This window comes from Acinonyx jubatus, chromosome A2 (genome assembly GCF_027475565.1).
Source record: "Acinonyx jubatus isolate Ajub_Pintada_27869175 chromosome A2, VMU_Ajub_asm_v1.0, whole genome shotgun sequence".
Lineage (NCBI taxonomy): Eukaryota > Metazoa > Chordata > Mammalia > Carnivora > Felidae > Acinonyx > Acinonyx jubatus.
This window is the reverse complement of record NC_069383.1, coordinates 3,351,920-3,368,890: the sequence shown is the minus strand read 5'-3', so window position 1 is coordinate 3,368,890 and position 16,971 is coordinate 3,351,920. Positions and strand designations below refer to the sequence as shown.

General features: G+C 45.6%; 1 protein-coding gene across 5 annotated transcripts in view; it reads left to right on the top strand.

Annotated features, from left to right (window-relative positions):
- The window catches only part of DPP6 (dipeptidyl peptidase like 6), a 944,937-nt gene that overhangs the window by 722,203 nt on the left and 205,763 nt on the right, over positions 1 to 16,971 (top strand). For all 5 annotated transcript variants that reach the window (XM_027051282.2, XM_027051281.2, XM_027051278.2 and 2 more), the window contains exon 6: positions 12,654 to 12,706. In XM_027051282.2, the coding sequence (XP_026907083.1) occupies positions 12,654 to 12,706 (53 nt within the window). The remainder of the gene's footprint in view (positions 1 to 12,653; positions 12,707 to 16,971) is intronic.

Genomic DNA, 16,971 nt, shown 5'->3' with positions numbered 1-16,971 from the left:
CAGTTGAGTCCTGACCACTGTTCCTGTGGTCCTCACTATGTTTTCATGAATCGAAGGAGCCACATTCCAGGAGTGAGGAACGCTGAACCGACACTCTGGAAGGTTCTCCAACATTAAACACATCAGAATCGCCTGGTGGTCTTGTTGAAACATACATGGCAAGAGTTCCCCTCCCAGCTTCTGCAGTTCCGTGGGGTGATTTGTACTTCTAACAAGGTGTCCTGGATGATATTGATGCTGACAGGGAGCATACTTGGTGTAGAGGGATCCTAGGGTCTGCTATAACAACGTGTAAAAAAACTGGGTGGCTTAGAACAGCAGAAATTGCTCACAGCTCTGGAAGCCAGAAGTCTGCAATCGGGTGAGGGCAGGGCCATGACTCTCTGGAACCTGGAGAGGAGAATCCTTCCTTCCCTCTTCCAGCTGCTGCTCGTGGCTGGCTATCCTTGGCACCCTTCGGCTGACAGACAGACCCATCGCCCAATCCTCTGATTGCACGGTGCTTTCCCCAAGTCTTTCTACAGTCTTCCCTCTGTATGTGTCCGTCTCTTGGTCCAAATTTCCTCTTTTGCTACTACTCATATGGGATGGGCTCTCCACTCCTGATGACCTTGTTTTAACTAGATTACCTCTGTAAAGACCCGGTTTCCATATAAGGTAAAATCTAAGATGAGGACTTCAACATATGAATTTGGGAGGATATAATTCAACCCATTACACTTGGAGGACCCCCCTGCCAAATAACCCCCATGCCCAAAAGTTTTTGATTAGGACACATGGTAAGACAGTAAGAAGTACATCTTACATCTTGAGCTAGTGTTCAAATGCACATACAGAACTGAAATGAAATTTTGCAAAATAATACTCTTCCTCTGTTATATACTCTAAAACAGTGTTTTCTTTTTCCTGTTCTATTTCGTTGTTTTTAATGTTTAGCTCTTTGTTTTGAGAGAGAAAAAGCAGGGGGAGGGACAGAGACAGAGGAGAGAGAGAATCCTAAGCAGGCTCCATGCTGTCAGCGTAGAGCCCAATGTGGGGCTCAATCTGATGAACTATGAGATCATCATCTGAGCCAAAATCAAGAGTCAGCTGCTTAACCAACTGAACCACCCAGGCACTGAGGCTTTTTAACAAGAACATCTTTGCGAAACCAGTGCCTCCTGTGACACTGTCCACCCATTTATGAAACCAACACTGCCCTGCCCAGGAGCTCGATACAAGCTACTTGGAGTGCCCTGCCTTCTGGGTATCTGGAGCTTCTCCCGAAGCCACGCGGTGTGGTTTCACCACCTACTGCAGACCCTGCCACTGCTGTTAGTGCCCCAGCACAGCCTCTAAACCCCTCTCAGCACAAAGCAGCCTCAGCGGTGCCCACACACGGTAGCCCTTGGGTCTCCGTTCACAGCTCAGCTCCCGTAGGAGCCGTGGGACTCAGTGCTTCACTGCCTACCTCCAGGCTGCAGAGTCCTGGTGGGGACCTTGTCTGGGCACCAAGAGTTTGTCCTGACAGCCGCCTCTGTTGAACTTCTCTTGCCATGTGCTTCTTGAGAAACTAACATTGTCCTACTCTGCCCAACATCTCCCAGCCAGGAGTGAAGGGAGCCAGTGGGGCAGAGACCCAGGCAAGGGGCTTTGTGAGAAGCTGCACTTGGCAGGTTATAAATGGCTACTGACTCTCAGGGCACTAACTCCCACCCGGCACATAGGGGTAAGACATGTGCCGACGTGATTGTAGTAACAGATGTGATAAGGAAATGAGAACACTACAAAACGTGCCAGAGAAGCAAGGCAGGGAAGAATGGAACTCTTTGTAGTTCCTGTTGTTGGAAGTGAGTCCAGGGCACTTGACCTTCGGTGTCATGAGAGACCAGGGGTCAGGGTCCTGAAATACTCCATGAGCTGCTGTGGGGGGAGCTGCACGTCACGTGGTACAGACAGTTCCACCTGGGTGTGCTGGACGCAAGCTTGCTTGACTTCCCCTTGTCACCTCCTTGGGCTTTCCTTTCTTTCCATTTTCTCCCTGTCCCCAAGACCTGTTTTGGATTCGGTGCTGTTCTCTGAAGGCTTCATTTCAATTGGCTGACCACTGATGCCTTTCAGCAGGTTGGCAAAGTGTGGCTCGGGGGTTAATCTTCTCGCATCATTCCCATCTTGAGGATCAATCCCTCATGAGGATAGCCTTCCAGAATGGTAAAGAAAAGGTGCTATAGGGCGGGAGAAGCTTTCTTACCAGCATGTCATAGTGGAAACAACTTTAAGCAAAATGTGAAAAGACATGAGCCTTCCACTTCTCCTCCTTTGACAACGTGTGACCTGGGACCCACCAGTTTGCATCTCTGAGCCTCAGTTGCTTAACTTAAAAGATAAAGAGGGGCACCTGGGTGGCACAGTCGGTTAAGCGTCCGACTTCGGCTCATGTCATGATCTCACGGTTGGTGGAATTGAGCCCCGCATCCAGCTCTGTGCTGACAGCTCAGGGCTTGGAGCCTGCTTCGGTTTCTGTGTCTCCCTCTCTCTCTGCTCCTCCCCTGCTCATGTTCTGTCTCTCTCTAAAAAATAAATAAAAATTAAGAAAAAAAGTTAAAAAAAAAAGATAAAGAGAAGCCAGTTCAGCCACAGGAGCAGTTGTTGGGAAGGTCAGGTTAAAAGATACAGAAAAATGTTTTGTAAATTTCTAAACACTTACAACAACGTAAATAAGATTTATCTCTTTTTGTCTTGCCTCTCTGCAAGGCTGGTCTGACTGGTAGCGTGTCAGATGAGAAAAGGAGGCGTTACACAGAGCAAGAAAAAAAAGAAATGCTGTGTTTTCAAGCAAAATCAGGAGTGAGTCAGCAGAAAGTCCTAGCAGAACAACAAAATAGGAAAGGCAGTGAAGGAGAACGCGGGCTTGCGGGACTGGTATGGACATCCCACACCTTTTTCTCAGTGACCAGCCAATTAGACATAGGGGATGTGACAGAGCTGGGGAGGAAGCCAGCGCACACAGGCGTGTGCCCTTGGAAATCAGTTCGGGAGGAAGTCCTTATCGATCACTTCCTCTGCATCCTTCCATAGCAGCACCAGTGATGGGTTTCATTTGTTTCCGCAAGATGAGCCTCAGACACATGGGCATGCTACTTGAATTGAAATGTCCAAGTGGAGACAGAAGGAAATGATAAAAAAAAAAAAAAAGAAAGAATTACACAGCTATTTCTGGATGTCAGAGTTGCTCTCGAGATTGATATTTGGAAACGTAGAGTCACAACCGACAGCGTTACTATTTGTCTCTGAAGTAGAAGACATTTGTGTCGATGGATCCCCATTTTGAGCCAGATTGTTTTATACTCACTACTCACTCACCGCTGAAACTCAAGCATCGTATGTGAAGGGCACAGGATGAGAGAAACACTGTCCATTAAATAAGTTAGACGGTGGGGATTGGTCACAAGCGAATGAACCAGGGTTGGGCGTGGTGTGGAGAGCAGAACGAGACATTTCAAGAGACTGCAGGTTCAGGAGGACGGCACCGTCTCTGCTCTCGCAAATGTAAAAAGTTTTGCGGAAGACGAGATGGAGGAAAGAAGTTGAGATGTAAGGAGTGAATCCTAAGGGTTTTAATTACTTCTGAATTTTGAAACTGACAACTGTGTTTCCTCCATTTTAAGTCTTGCCTAGATTGTTTTGCTAAATCCTAAGTTCCATCTCGTGGGGGAAGGAAAGGCACCCAACCAGGGAAACACGAGGAACATTGAGTTCCTATTTCCTACGACTTGTCTTATGTCATCGAAGCTAGATATCCGTACTTTTACTTTTCCGGTCGTACCTAGTTCTTTGTGGTCCTCTAAAAAACATTTTTTAAAAATTATTACAAGAAGAGGTTTAACTTCATGGAAATGATATTAAATAAGTTGGCAAGGTTTGTGGAAGTGTGTGCCAAATGTAGTCATTAGAACGTGAACATGGGGCGATCATGACCTTCCTGAGACAAGAAGCTGCCTCTCTGGGAAGGATCGGTTCATTCAGGAAAGTTTCTGTCATCACTCACTCCAACACGAAGGCTTGTAATTCTCTGAACCGTGAGCCTTACGGGTGGGAACAGAGACCAGGCAGGAATTTAGATACTTTGGGAAGATGCTGGGTCACTGGAGTAGTGCCTGATAAAATCCGTGAACAAGACAGGAGATGGGAAATCAAGCAGGGGCTTGGGGGTGAGGGTGGAAATAGGATTAAGAGAACACTTGTTGGGGTGCCTGGGTGGCTCAGTTGGTTGAGCAGCCGACTTCAGCCCAGGTCATGATCTCACAGTCCATGAGTTCCAGCCCCATATCAGGCTCTGTGCTGACAGCTCAGAGCCTGGATCCTGCTTTGGATTCTGTGTCTCCCTCTCTCTCTGCCCCTCCCCCACTCATGCTCTGACTCTGTCTCAAAAATAAATAAAAAAAAAAACATTAAAAAAAAAGAGAACACTTGTTGTGATAAGCACTGAGTACTGTGCAGAATTGCTGAATCACTGTGCTGACCTGCTCACACTTTCATGAAGCTCTTTAAAACCTTAAAGACAGTCTTCCACGTCTCCTGAGTTTCTCATCTGGGCAGACCACCTGCTATTGCCCCGGGTGACTTTCTTGCCAGACTCCAGCCAACCTGGTAATATTCTCATTTTCTCTAGAATATTTGGGCTTATTTGTCTCACTTCTAAGAAAAAAGTGACACCCTCCACTGGATTCCATTCTCCAAATTTAAGGGGAAGAGTTTCTAGACAAGATACCGGTAATTTCTTCCCAGAAAGGCCTTACAAACTGGTTAGTTCTTGTCTCAGCCACATTATTAAAGATGTGCTCGTTTATTTTTTTTTCTTCAAAGAAGGACTCAGGAGGCTTTGTCCTTTTTTTTTTAATTTTTTTAATTTTAACGTTTATTTATTTATTTTTTGAGAGACAGAGACAGAGCATGTGCAGGGGAGGGGCAGAGAGAGAGGGAGACCCAGAATCTGAAGCAGGCTCCAGGCTCCGAGCTGTCAGCACAGAGCCCAATGTGGGGCTCGAACCCACAAACCGCAAGATCATGACCTGAGCCGAAGTGGACGCTTAACCAACTTAGCCCCCAGGCGCCCCTCAAGAGTCTTTGTCCTGATGAGCCACCTGATAATTAGCCATTCCATAGAGTCCTGGAGGGCTTCTCAGAAGTCCGGGAGCTGCCGTGTGGTGGGGAGATCGTGGTAATGGATGGTAATAATGGATAGAAATAAGTATGAAAAGCCAGGATTGCCGGTGTTTTGGAAGAATGTGTCAAGACCAAGATTTAGACACACACAGTGCAAATGTGGCCATTCGTGAAGTATTTTTGAAAAAATGGGGCATGAATTTCTCATCCCTTCTGCTCCCCACATCAACTGAAGGGGGGGCCACCCAGGTTCAGAATTAAGTGTTTGATCACTACTGCCTTCTTAAAGGTTATTAGGACACAAGGGGCGCCTGGGTGGCTCAGTCGGTTGAGCATCTGACTTTGGCTCAGGTCATGATCTCATAGTTCGCGGGTTTGAGCCCCATGCCGGGCTCTGCGCTGACAGCTTGGAGCCTGGAGCCTGCTTCGGATTCTGTGTCTCCTTCTCTCTCTGCCCCTCCCTTGCTCATACTCTGTCTCTCTCTCTAAAAATAAATAAACATTAAAAAATTTTTTTAAAGTTATCAGGACACCAGGACACATTGGATAGGTCTGTTACCTTGACTGTGAACGTGGTGTCACAGATGTTCACATGTGTCTGAACTCATCAAACTGTACACACGAGATATGGGCTGTTCTTTGTATATCAGTTGTACCCCCGTAAAGCTGTTTTTAAAAGGGTTCCGAGGGAACAAAAGGAACGTTTACAGGACATTAGCTTCATGAAGTACTTGTCATGGTCCACAAAACCCTGGCTTGAAGTTTGCAGGCAGATTGCTTGCTCTTTCCCAGAGGACAGACCACTGTGTTGGTTCCCAGTAGAACCGGGAATCACTGTGGCAGATGAAACCAAATGGAATTTCCTCTTCTTTTGGTAGCAGAACCCTCAACATTGTGAGGAGACAGACCCCTGAGTAAACCTTTCATTTTCTGCAATCCTAACACCAAGACATCTCACGTTTTCTAGCTTCCAGTTTTTTGCCTCCTTCAGGTTTTTGGTTTTTCACTCGTCATCACTGATGTCACATGCAGGTAATTTTTCTTCTGTTTTTTTCCTTATCATCCAGTTCCCAAATCTCGCTTTCTTTTCCCTGCCCTATCTTTTTCCTGTGTTCATCTTTCCCGGTTCCCAGTACTATTAGCCTTCATTCACTCCTTACCGGATCTTGGTTCTTTAACCATGTGTCACAGCCATGGTGGTCTTGACCCTAACTCAGGAGAATCTTACTCTGAGCTCATCCACACCCTCCAGTACATTTAATCCCCTCTATGAATAGAATGTGGGAAGCGGAGGGGGGAGGCGCAGGAGGCCGGCCGGCTAACTGGAAGATCACTGCGGTTACACAGACATCCAAAACCAGGGCAGTGTAGAAAACTGAGGGTAGGAAATGTGGTGTGAATTTAAGAGACATTCCAAAGTTACCAAGCCCGGTGACACTTGGAAACCCATTGTACATGGACAGTAAAAAATAACAATAATAATAAAATAAATAAGGAATTAGGAATACTTGAAGCTAATGCCAATGTTTTTCTACTCAGAGACCATCTTTAGCAGGTCTCTGCTGTAAAGTCTCTAAAGAGACTGCTTTAGCAAGAAAATGGTTTATTTGGCTTCTAAACTGTTACATTTGGGAGGCAAGTTTTGGATAAAAAATAGCCATGCAGAAAGGTCCAAAGCAGGCTAAAAATAGGAGCCTCGAACTCAAAAGATAGGTCAAGCATAAAAATGTAAATTCAGTAAAAAGCTGCATAAGAAAGGAATGAATGGGATCTACCAGACCAGAGGTGTAGACCAGCAAGGTGAAAAACAGCAAAGGGGGGCAGGTCTGGTGCCTGCATCCGTTGAAGGTGTCTGCAGCAGCAGGAGAGAAAGGCAAGGTCCTGGAGGCAGTGACCTGTCACAGAAGGAAGAACAGAAAGCGGTTCCTGTCACCTTTATCACCCACTGCACAGACGTGGAGCAGACTGGACATTGAGCTGACGCCATCATGTCTGGCAGCTGGAAATGAGCTTAGAGATCGCAGTTTGAGAATGTTAGAAGTGCACCGGTTACAAGTGCACAGAAGGTGAGGCCCCACAGACTTTTCTCATGCAGCGCAATGATAGTTAAAAAGAAGGAGTCGTTCGGGGAGGATATGACCAGGGATTTTTATTTTTAATGGGGGAGATTTCGAGTTATGTTTGCAGATTTGGGAGACAAAACAACAAAGGGAGAGATGAAACATGTAAGGTGGGGTCTTTTACGAAACCTGTAAGGCAGGAGTCCCTAAAGTCCAACAGGAAGCAGAAGGGAATGGGTTGAGAGCTGAGGTTAGTCTTGGAAAGGGTAGCTTCTTTGTGCAGGAGAGGAAAGATGGAGGAGAGGTCCGCAGTAAGGCCATCGCAGTGAAGAATGGGCAGTGGATTTGGGAAGGACTGAAGAAGTCCATTCAGCACCATTTGAGGATGGATTGAACTGGAGCAGAAGTTCAAGGGAGACCAAGAATGGAGTCAAGGAAGACTATGTTTTTAGCTCAGTTTACTGAGTGGATGATGAAACCACCAACTCAGATGGGACATATCAAAGGAGAACTAGGTTTTAAGGATCGTTGAAGAGTTTATTTTGGAGAATATTGAGGTTTTGGTCCTTGTGAGGCGTGAGGTAGGGATGCCTAGGTGGAAGTGTGGTTTAAAACTACAGGAGTAGATGATTTCATAGAGGAAGAGGATGGAAAGTGAGTCTGCATGAGTGTGCACAATGGGTCATGAGTGTCAGCACTGAGGCTGAGGTAAGGAAGACCATAGACAACAAGTATGGCTCCGTGGGAGCGATGGAGGGCAGAGGGGATGACCTGTGGGCAGGTGTTTCGAAACTAGAAGAAGCAAACCAAATGTGAACTTCTCCCAGGAAGAACCTTCGACTGGTTATATTTATTCCAATTTTTGGATGCCCGTATCAACCATTTTTCATGACATATCAGAAAGAAAATTTGCTGAAATTGCTTTCCCATCTTGTGAATCGCATTTTGGGTAACAGGTTTTTCTATATTCATTTTCCACGGGGAATTTGATAGTGTAGGAAGAAACCAAAATAACTCAAATCCATGAACTCCCAAAAGTGCGCTCTTAGAAAAATAACCAGATGTGTTCTTACCAACTTCCAGCCCTGTACTTTTTTCCATGATCAGAAATATTAAGAGTCTATTTTAAAGAAAGAAACATAAACACAACAGAGAGAGCAGAAAAAAAAGAAAAAGAAAGACTTTCTAAGGAACAAATTCTTCCAGTGACATGTCGCTTTTTTTTTTATTCCTTTCAAGATCAGGCATTTTCTCTTTAAAGAGTAGTTTTCTTTTGTGCCCGTGGTTCTCTTGGCTCTGGGCTGAGAGAACACTTTGTGGAAGAGAGTGATATTTGATTGTTCCATCTTAGAAGGTTGTGACATGGCCCTCCCTCGTCCATCCTTTTGTAAGAGCAGCTCTTCAATCCTAAGTGCACTTTCTTTCCTAAGGGTCCCACTTGTGCTAACGTTCACCCCAGACAGCTTCTTTCACATGCGTGCTTGGCACATCCAGATTTTACTTGTCTCTCCTACATCCTCTCCAATTTTTTTTAAATTAGAGCCTTTCTTTTAAAAAATTGCTTTTATCTATTTATTTTTAGAGAGAATGAGAGCATGAGAGCATGAGCAGGGGAGAGGCAGAGAGAAGGAGAGAGAGAATTCCAAGCAGTCTTCATGCCATCAGCACAGAGCCAGACACAGAGCTCGAACTCACAGACTGTGAGATCATTACCTGAGGTGAAATTGAGAGTCAGATGCTTAACTGACTGAGCCATCCAAATACTCCCATTTTTGTTTCCATCTTTCTAATTAGTGATTCGGTATTCCAGATATTTTACCACATTTTCTATCCACACATGCTTTTTTTTTTCTTTTAACCCAGCAGTACAGGCATAGAATTGAGAATGGGTAATTCTCTCATTTTCTTCTTACCATTGACCTTATGAGGTTATTTCAGTTCAGTCTCCTTTTTTCTCATTGGTCCCAGTCAGAAGATACTCCCAGGGCTGAATTTCAGAGGCAGAGGCGTGTTTAAAGAGGCATGTGAAGACCAACTTTGGGTGTTTGTGTGAGAATGGCATGACTGGGGAGTGAATGGAAATCACCGTGTCCAGATGGATTAAAGAAATAGTCCTGGGGCTGCTGGGTGGCTCAGTCGGTTAAGTCAGTCACAGTCCAATCCTGATTAATGTTATGATCTTGCTGTTTGTGGGTTCAAGCCCCGCATCAGCACAGAGCCCGCTTCAGATCCTCTGTCTCCCTCTCTCTCTGCCCCTCCTCTGCTGGCATTCTCTCTCTCTCTCTCAAAAATAAACATTTTTTTAAAAAAGGAATAGTCCTTCAACCATGAAGTTTTGCATGGTCATTGTATCATTTGGGATCCTGGATTCTTCAGTTGACAGCCATCAACTTGGACTTGTAACTTGAGAGTTAAGAGATATGCCCTTTGTTCAGACAGTTTCCAACACAGTGATCAGAGAGAGACAGACCTCAGCTCATACCTTGCTTGAACTTGATTTGAATTCCTTAAGATTCGATTTTCCTGTCTTCAGAATAGGGTGTTAATGCCTATTCACAGAAATTGAGTGACTTCAGTATTCCAAGGGGCTGGCACACCACCTGATGGGTAGGACATGCTCCATGAACACTAGCCAGTCACCTTCCACTTCCCCAGCCTCACCCCCATCATCACTTCTGACACTTTGGGCTGCCCTGTACAGTAATGTCAAAGACGTCCTTCAAGTGTTTGGTCTACGAGTGGTCTTACCCAGCCCCTCACTTCTGTACTGAAACTGATTTGATAAGGGATTTGTTTTTCTGTTTGTTTTAAAAGTTGCCAAAGGTTTATAGGAGGGAATCCAGTAACTTAGAAATCTGTACCTATCTGATGGAATAGTTACCCTTTTTCCTCTGGATTTAAACTAGATCTGTCACTTCTGTATGGCTGTATAAGAACTGAGCAGCTTAAGACAACCAACATTTATTATCTTGAAGTTACTGTGGGTCAGGAATCCAAGACCTTCTCTTCTGAGTGGTTCTGGGTCATGGTCTGTCATGAGTGTCAGCCGGGGCGGCATCATCTGAAGGCTAGACTGGGGATGAAGACTGCATGTCCAAGCTCCCTCATGTGGCTGTTGGCAAGACTCCCCAGCTCCTCGTTGGCTGTTGGTGATCTGTTGGAGAGGAAACTTGGTTGCTCACCACGTGACCTCTCCCAAGGGCTGCTTAAGGTTCTTAATGGCATGGTGCTGTCTTCCCCCAGAGCAATGACCTGAAAGAGAGCCAGCAGGAAGTCAGGATTCCTTTGACAGCCTGGTCTCTGAAGTCTCATACCATCATTTGTGCTGCCTCTATATGATAGAGTCCCAGAATTAGGCTCTACCCCTTCTTCCCCCTCCTCCTCCTTATTGCCTCCACTCCTCCCCTCCCCCTCCTTTTCCTCTCTCCCCTGCCCTTGCCTACCTCACTTTCCTATCTTAGCAAACAAAGGTTACCTTTTGCCTGCCTGGGGTCACCATGACAATAGAGTGAGATTAAACAGAATGAGCAGGTGCCTCCGGAGTTTAGGAGTGCCGTGTAGCGCAGGGCCCATGTGCCGTGACTGCAGAGAATTGCATTGTGTCTGTCGAGCTTCTGTTCTTGCATCTGAGGAAGCTCATCCAGCTCAGAGGCAGTGTAGTCAAAGCACAGGGTCCTTTGGTGGGCGCTGTCTAGGCAGTGATCTCCTTGGGACACGGCCCTCCCTTCTCTCCTGGGGAAGCAGCGTCACTTCAGAAATAGCAGAGCTGGGTTCCTCTGCTCCTTATCAGTCGCCCTGCAGGTCCGTGAAGTTCTCCTGCACAGTCGTGTGCCTGCTGGCTATTTATTCATAACCACAGCAGTATTTGGACACGTTTCCCAGTCAGATGCCACCCACTGTCCCCAGCAGGCCACCCCACATCCCATCATTCTGGTGCCAGAGCCTTGGGATCTTCAGAAGCAAAAGATCTTCTGGGCTTAAAGGCTGTTGTTTACTTTTGTATCTGGATTCCTTTTCTCCAAGCAATGCAATCCACCATGATTGTCCGGAAGTTAATCCCGGGGCCCCAACAAGGCAGGAGGTTGGTGAGCTTAGCACAGTCCTGCCTGTTCTCTTTGGCAGGCTCACTCTGTCCTCAGCACCCCAATGTATTCCTCTACTCTATGTGCTTCATGATGGATCTGTCTTCCTTGGCCTGCACATTCCTCACCGATTATCTTTAGAAAGGTGGTTTGTGGGGCACCTGGGGGCTCAGTCAGTTGAGCATCTGACTTCAGCTCAGGTCATGATCTCGCAGTTCATGGGTTCAAGACCTGCATCGGGCTCTGTGCTGACAGCCTGCTTCCAATTCTGTGTCTCCCTCTCTCTCTGCCCCTCTACCACTCACACTCTCTCTCCCTGTCTCGAAAATAAACATTAAAAAAAAAGTGGTTTCTTTTTTCTTTTTACACTTTGTTTAAGTAATCTCTACTCCCCACGTGGGGCTCAAACTCACAACCCCAAGATCAAGAGTCACACGCCCCTCTGACCGAGCCAGCCCAGCGCCCCTAGGAAGGTGGTTTTAAATGCTGGTCAGTGAACGTTTACCCACACAGAGTGTTGACTCTCAGAAAGTACACAGGTAGAAGAAAGGGACTACGGTACCTCCTTGCTTCAACCCTGCAGAGTAACCCATCACATCCCAATGCTGGGGAGGCTCTCTGTCCAGAAAGCAGGAGGTGAATGCCGAGACTTCCTGCATTGTGTGTTGTCCCTTCTCTTGGTCATTCCTTGCATTCCTTTCATTGCATTTATGGGTCAGGAAATCTTCTCCTGGCTCAAGAGTTTAAGAGAGGCTCCAGGTTGGGGCTTATAGGAGTTTGGAGACAGAGTTTTGCTTGTTGCCTTAGTTTTAAAAGCCATGCTCCCTCTTGCATTGAGTTCTTAATTTGCTGACCCCTCTCCGAAGCTGAAAGGTGCACATCACATTCTACAGCAGGACAGGGGGCTGCCCAGTGAAGCCTGTGTTGGCGTCTGTATTCACTGAGGATACACAATGGAATGTGCCGTCATTTACAGGGAAGTCCTACGCTACAAGGGTCTCACGGTCCCGTTGGGTCCAGCTGACTGACTGCCTCTGGTGACCTCATTCACGCTGTACTGCATGTAGTTGAGCTGGAAATCTGTGCCCCTGATTTAATCACAAAAACCAGCTGATTATGGGGATAATATCGAGCCTCTGGCTGCCCTGTAAACAATGTGCAAATGACAAAAGTAAAATAAACAGGATGTGCAAATTAACTTCCTAAGTAAATTAAAGATGTTGCCTCCGGGTCTCCTGATTAACTCCTTTTCGTCCCCCTAATGTTTTTTTGGGATTCACAGTGATCTGAAAAATATCACAGTCACAGCCTTTGTCTCAATGCTTGCTTTGTTTTCTTTTTTTGTTTTCTGTCGTGTCTGTTTCAGATATACCAACACTCCTACACTGGATACTATGTCCTGAGCAAAATTCCTCATGGGTAAGATTGTTCTTTCATTTTCTTTTAATGAGAAATATTCAGAACAAAGAAGGCATAGAACACTGAATAGTAGCTTCGTTCATGGAATTAAGGGCAGGTGATGGGACAGCTCGATTTTGACAGTGCAGCATCCTGATGTGTGGCCTCTGTGGCTCCTCCCTGGCTAACTACATCAAGGGTCTCAGGGGTGACATGAGTCCAGTTACTTGCCGTTTGTAAAGCCCCCATTGTAGGACAACTCCACCTGTCTCCTGCTCTGGTTCCCGTGGTCCATGTCAAGGTCGTGCAGGGCGGACTTTCCCCTGTGCCTTGCAACCTCCCAGGCACAGTGGATGGCCCTCGGACTCCCACAAGAGTTCCGGTTATATCCAAAATAGAGGGGCACCCCTAAACTTACCTGGTCTCTCGAAAATGCATGATTTGCGACCCAGAAGTGTATGGGAAGGAGGGACATGAGCACATGCCTGATACCCACGCACAACACAGGGGCGCCCTATTGGGAGCTCGTCTCCAGAGTCCAAAGGCAGGAAGGACACTGGTTAAAGTCTGCCGAAGCCATTTGAGTCAGACACATGACGAAACAGCTCCAGAGCTAGCAAGAAGAGGCAAGGATGCCTTTTTATTTCTCTCCCTTCCTCCGTCCTCCTGTGTCGTCACCTCACCTGCCCCCAGACTCTTGTTCCCCGCCTCAGCCTCTCCTTCACTCCTCCGGGGCTCCTCTCGCTGTGCTTGGGAAAGGGGAGGGGCTCAGGAAGTGTTCAAAGAAATTGAACTGTGCTGCTGCCCATGTTGCGTGCATTGCCTCTGAATATGTAGGGGAAGCATCCTAATTTTCCTGACTTGAGCACACAGGAATTGCTGAAAAGTTTCATAAGAGAGCATCAATCAACAGCATGAATGTTTCCAATTTGCTTTCTACTCCATTTCTGTAGAATGTGGGCATCTCCTTGGAAAACAAACATGGAGAAAATAATTTCATTTGGACTTCAGACAAATGAGAGTTGTGTGTAGATCCGAGGCAACGTGAGATTCATAGTTTCTGGTGGGCTGTTAGACAAATCAAGCTCAAAGAAACTGAAGGCGAACCACTGTGGTAAAAATTAAGTGTGTAGGAATTTTTCATTTAAAGCCTATTTTAAAGATAAACTCAGATGTTTTCCACTGAGGAGGAATTATTCTATCATTTTTCCAAGCAGATGTGCATCTTCAAAGGTCACAGTAGTCAAGGGTGTAATTATGCCATGAGATTTATGTACCCCTTGTAGGACGATAGAATGTATTATAGATGATGAATATTTCATTCCATCTTATATAAATTTGTAAGACTCAAAACTCAAAAAGCATTTTATGCTTAACACTTTGTGTTAATACTTTACTGCGTCGGTCAGAATTTAGAAATAGATTTGGAGTCTGTACAAGGTTCTGCCAGACCAGCGACAAACCAGAGGAGGAGATAGTCTGTGTTGATGACTTTGTTTCACGTTGGTGACTTTGTTTCGTGTTGATGATCATGATACCCCCCGTAGAGATTGTCAACACATAATGCACTGTCTTCAATATTTTAAAAATAATCACAGGAATAATAATTGCTGTCATTTATAGATTGACTTCTGTGCACCTTTACTCTAACACAACAGCCTGCAAGAAAAGCACTTTTTTGAGAGAGAGAGGAGAGAAAAGGGCAGAGAGAAAGAGAGAGAGGGAGAGAGAGAATCCCAAGTAGGCTCCCCGCCCAGTACAGAGCCCAATGTGGGGCTTGATCCCATGACCCTGGGATCATGACCAAAACTGAAAGCAACAGTCAGACATCAACCTACAGAGCCACCCAGGAGCCCCAAGCAAAGCATTCTTACCCCCACTTACAGTGAGACCTGGAACATCAACTAACTTCCCAGCATCTCATAGCTCACGTACAGTCGAGCTGGGATCCAGTGCCAGCGTGGCTGCCTCCAGACCCCAAGCCATCAAGACAACCCCCTTGAGTCATATTACAACTGCAAATATTGCATCTTTAGTGGTGCTAGTTTATTTTCCCCAAGCACCTCTGTATGATTGGTAGATGTAGCCGATTCCTTGTTACATTTACTGGAAGAGAACCCTGGTGGATGAGGAAGTTGGTGGCCCAGCCCATCACCCAGATGAACTGCAGCATCTCCAAACCTCGCATTGTTTGCCCGCCCACCTCTTCCTCCTTGTCGTAAGATCATTTGTGGAAAATGAATCAATTAATCAATTCTAAATAGTGTTGACACCTCATTTGTGTTAGTGAGACAGTGGATTTCCGAACCGGATGAGCCCTCAGGCCTCAAGTCTTTGCAACCTTGGCGATGCCTCAAGTCCACTGGCTGTGCAGGCGACCGAGCCACCGGGTGGCAGGAAAAGATACAGCCCGCCTTCCAAGGCTTGTACTGTAGGTGGGTGTGGGGTAGAAAGGAAAGCACAATTATGGTTTTAAAACAAAAATAAGCAGGCATCTGGGTGACTCGGTCGGTTGAGCGTCCGACTTTGGCTCAGGTCATGATCTCGCAGTTTGTGGGTTGGAGCCCCGAGTCGGGCTCTGTGCTTCCAGCTCAGAGCCTGGAGCCTGCTTCAGATCCGGCATATCCCACCCCACCCCTCCCCCACTTGCTCGCTCTCTCTCTCTCTCTCAAAAATAAACATTAAAAAATGTTTAATAAAACAAAAATAAGCTTGTATTAAATTATTTAGATTTGTATTACTCATCATGCAAAAAAACAAGGAGCTTTTCCCTGGTGCTTCTGAAGACACAGATCTGCACTTTGCCACAAATTCTCACTTCCCTCTCTCTGCTTCTCCTCTGAACTCTTCACTGGAAGCCGGAGGCCATGCAGTCTGCAGGATGGGATTACCTGTCATTTGTAACTTGAATTTTGTCCTGGCTTCAGGCTGGCCAACCAGTCACAGAGAAGGGTCGAATTAATTTTTCAATGCCTTCTAAATTGTGGTTTCCTTCCTTTTTGCCAGAGGCAGAAGAATTAGGGGAGGGTCTACTTGTTTTTCTGTGTCACTCACAAGCCAGAAAGAGACCCTCCCTGTCCCGTGCACCCGCATCCCCCATCATAGTTCGAACCTCTGTCTGTAGCGGGAGCTGGGTCTGGTCCTTTGTACATACTGGCTAGAGCTGCAGTGAGAATCCCGGGGCAGCAGTATTTTCATCTACTCAAAGATCTAAAACCTAAGGGAAAATCTGTTCATCTTCCACACCCTATGGACCTATCTACGGATAGATCAAAAAGCGTATTCTTAAACCGGTATCTTTTACACAAATTTGTTTGTTAACCCAGATTTAAAGCTAGTCATTCTTAACATAAAATGTTTCACTAAGTTCGTGTATCAGAAAGTCAGCAAAATAAAACAATCTTCTGTAATAGAGATTATCACCCTGGCTCAATGTTCTCTATTAAGGATCCATCATGTGTTTTCATAGAAGTATTTATTTTTGTAGACTTGGCTGCTTCTTGACATTTTCCTGATATGACTTCTTTCTTGAATTAGTCTTTTTCTTTGTCTTGAGGGCTTTTGTAAAAGAAAGAATTTATTTCTGTATGACTACAATTTCTTATATTTACTAGCATCATCCTGAAAATCATATGGACTAGTGAAAAGTATCCCCTTTATAACCTAAATCAGTTTTAAGAAAAATTCGGCATATCTCTTAATTGGGTGGCCTTGGCATTTGGGGTCTGGCAAACAAAGTAATAATAGAACAGACACCAAGAAATATTTGAGCGTAGCTTTGTTTACATGCCAGGCCATCTTCTGTGGATTTTGTTGCCCAAAGTTAGCTCGTTGACTGGTATTTTTTAGGCACCAAACATAAGTACACAGAAATTGCACTCCTTTGGAATTCTCATTGACCTGTGAAGTCACATTCTGTATCTGAAAACTGTAGACTGAGATGTAGGTCTTTCTGCCCAGACTTACTCTCTAACTTCATGGGCTGGGATACAGAAGGCATTGCATTTATTTAGTAACTGGACATCTGGGATGAAAACCTACACACAGTGTATGTTGCCCACAGCATGATGTGGGAATTAACTTCAGCTCTGTGGTCCCAAGGGTGTGAATCCGAATCCTCAATCCACCACTGACCTTGATCGTTGTCATACTTCTACAGATCTGTTTCCATATTTTTAAAAAGATGATATAATAGTGTTCCTCTCATAGACACATTGTAACAATTAAGTGGAGCGATATATCTAAAATGCACAGTAGAGAATTTTGCTTCCGGTGAACATTTGGGA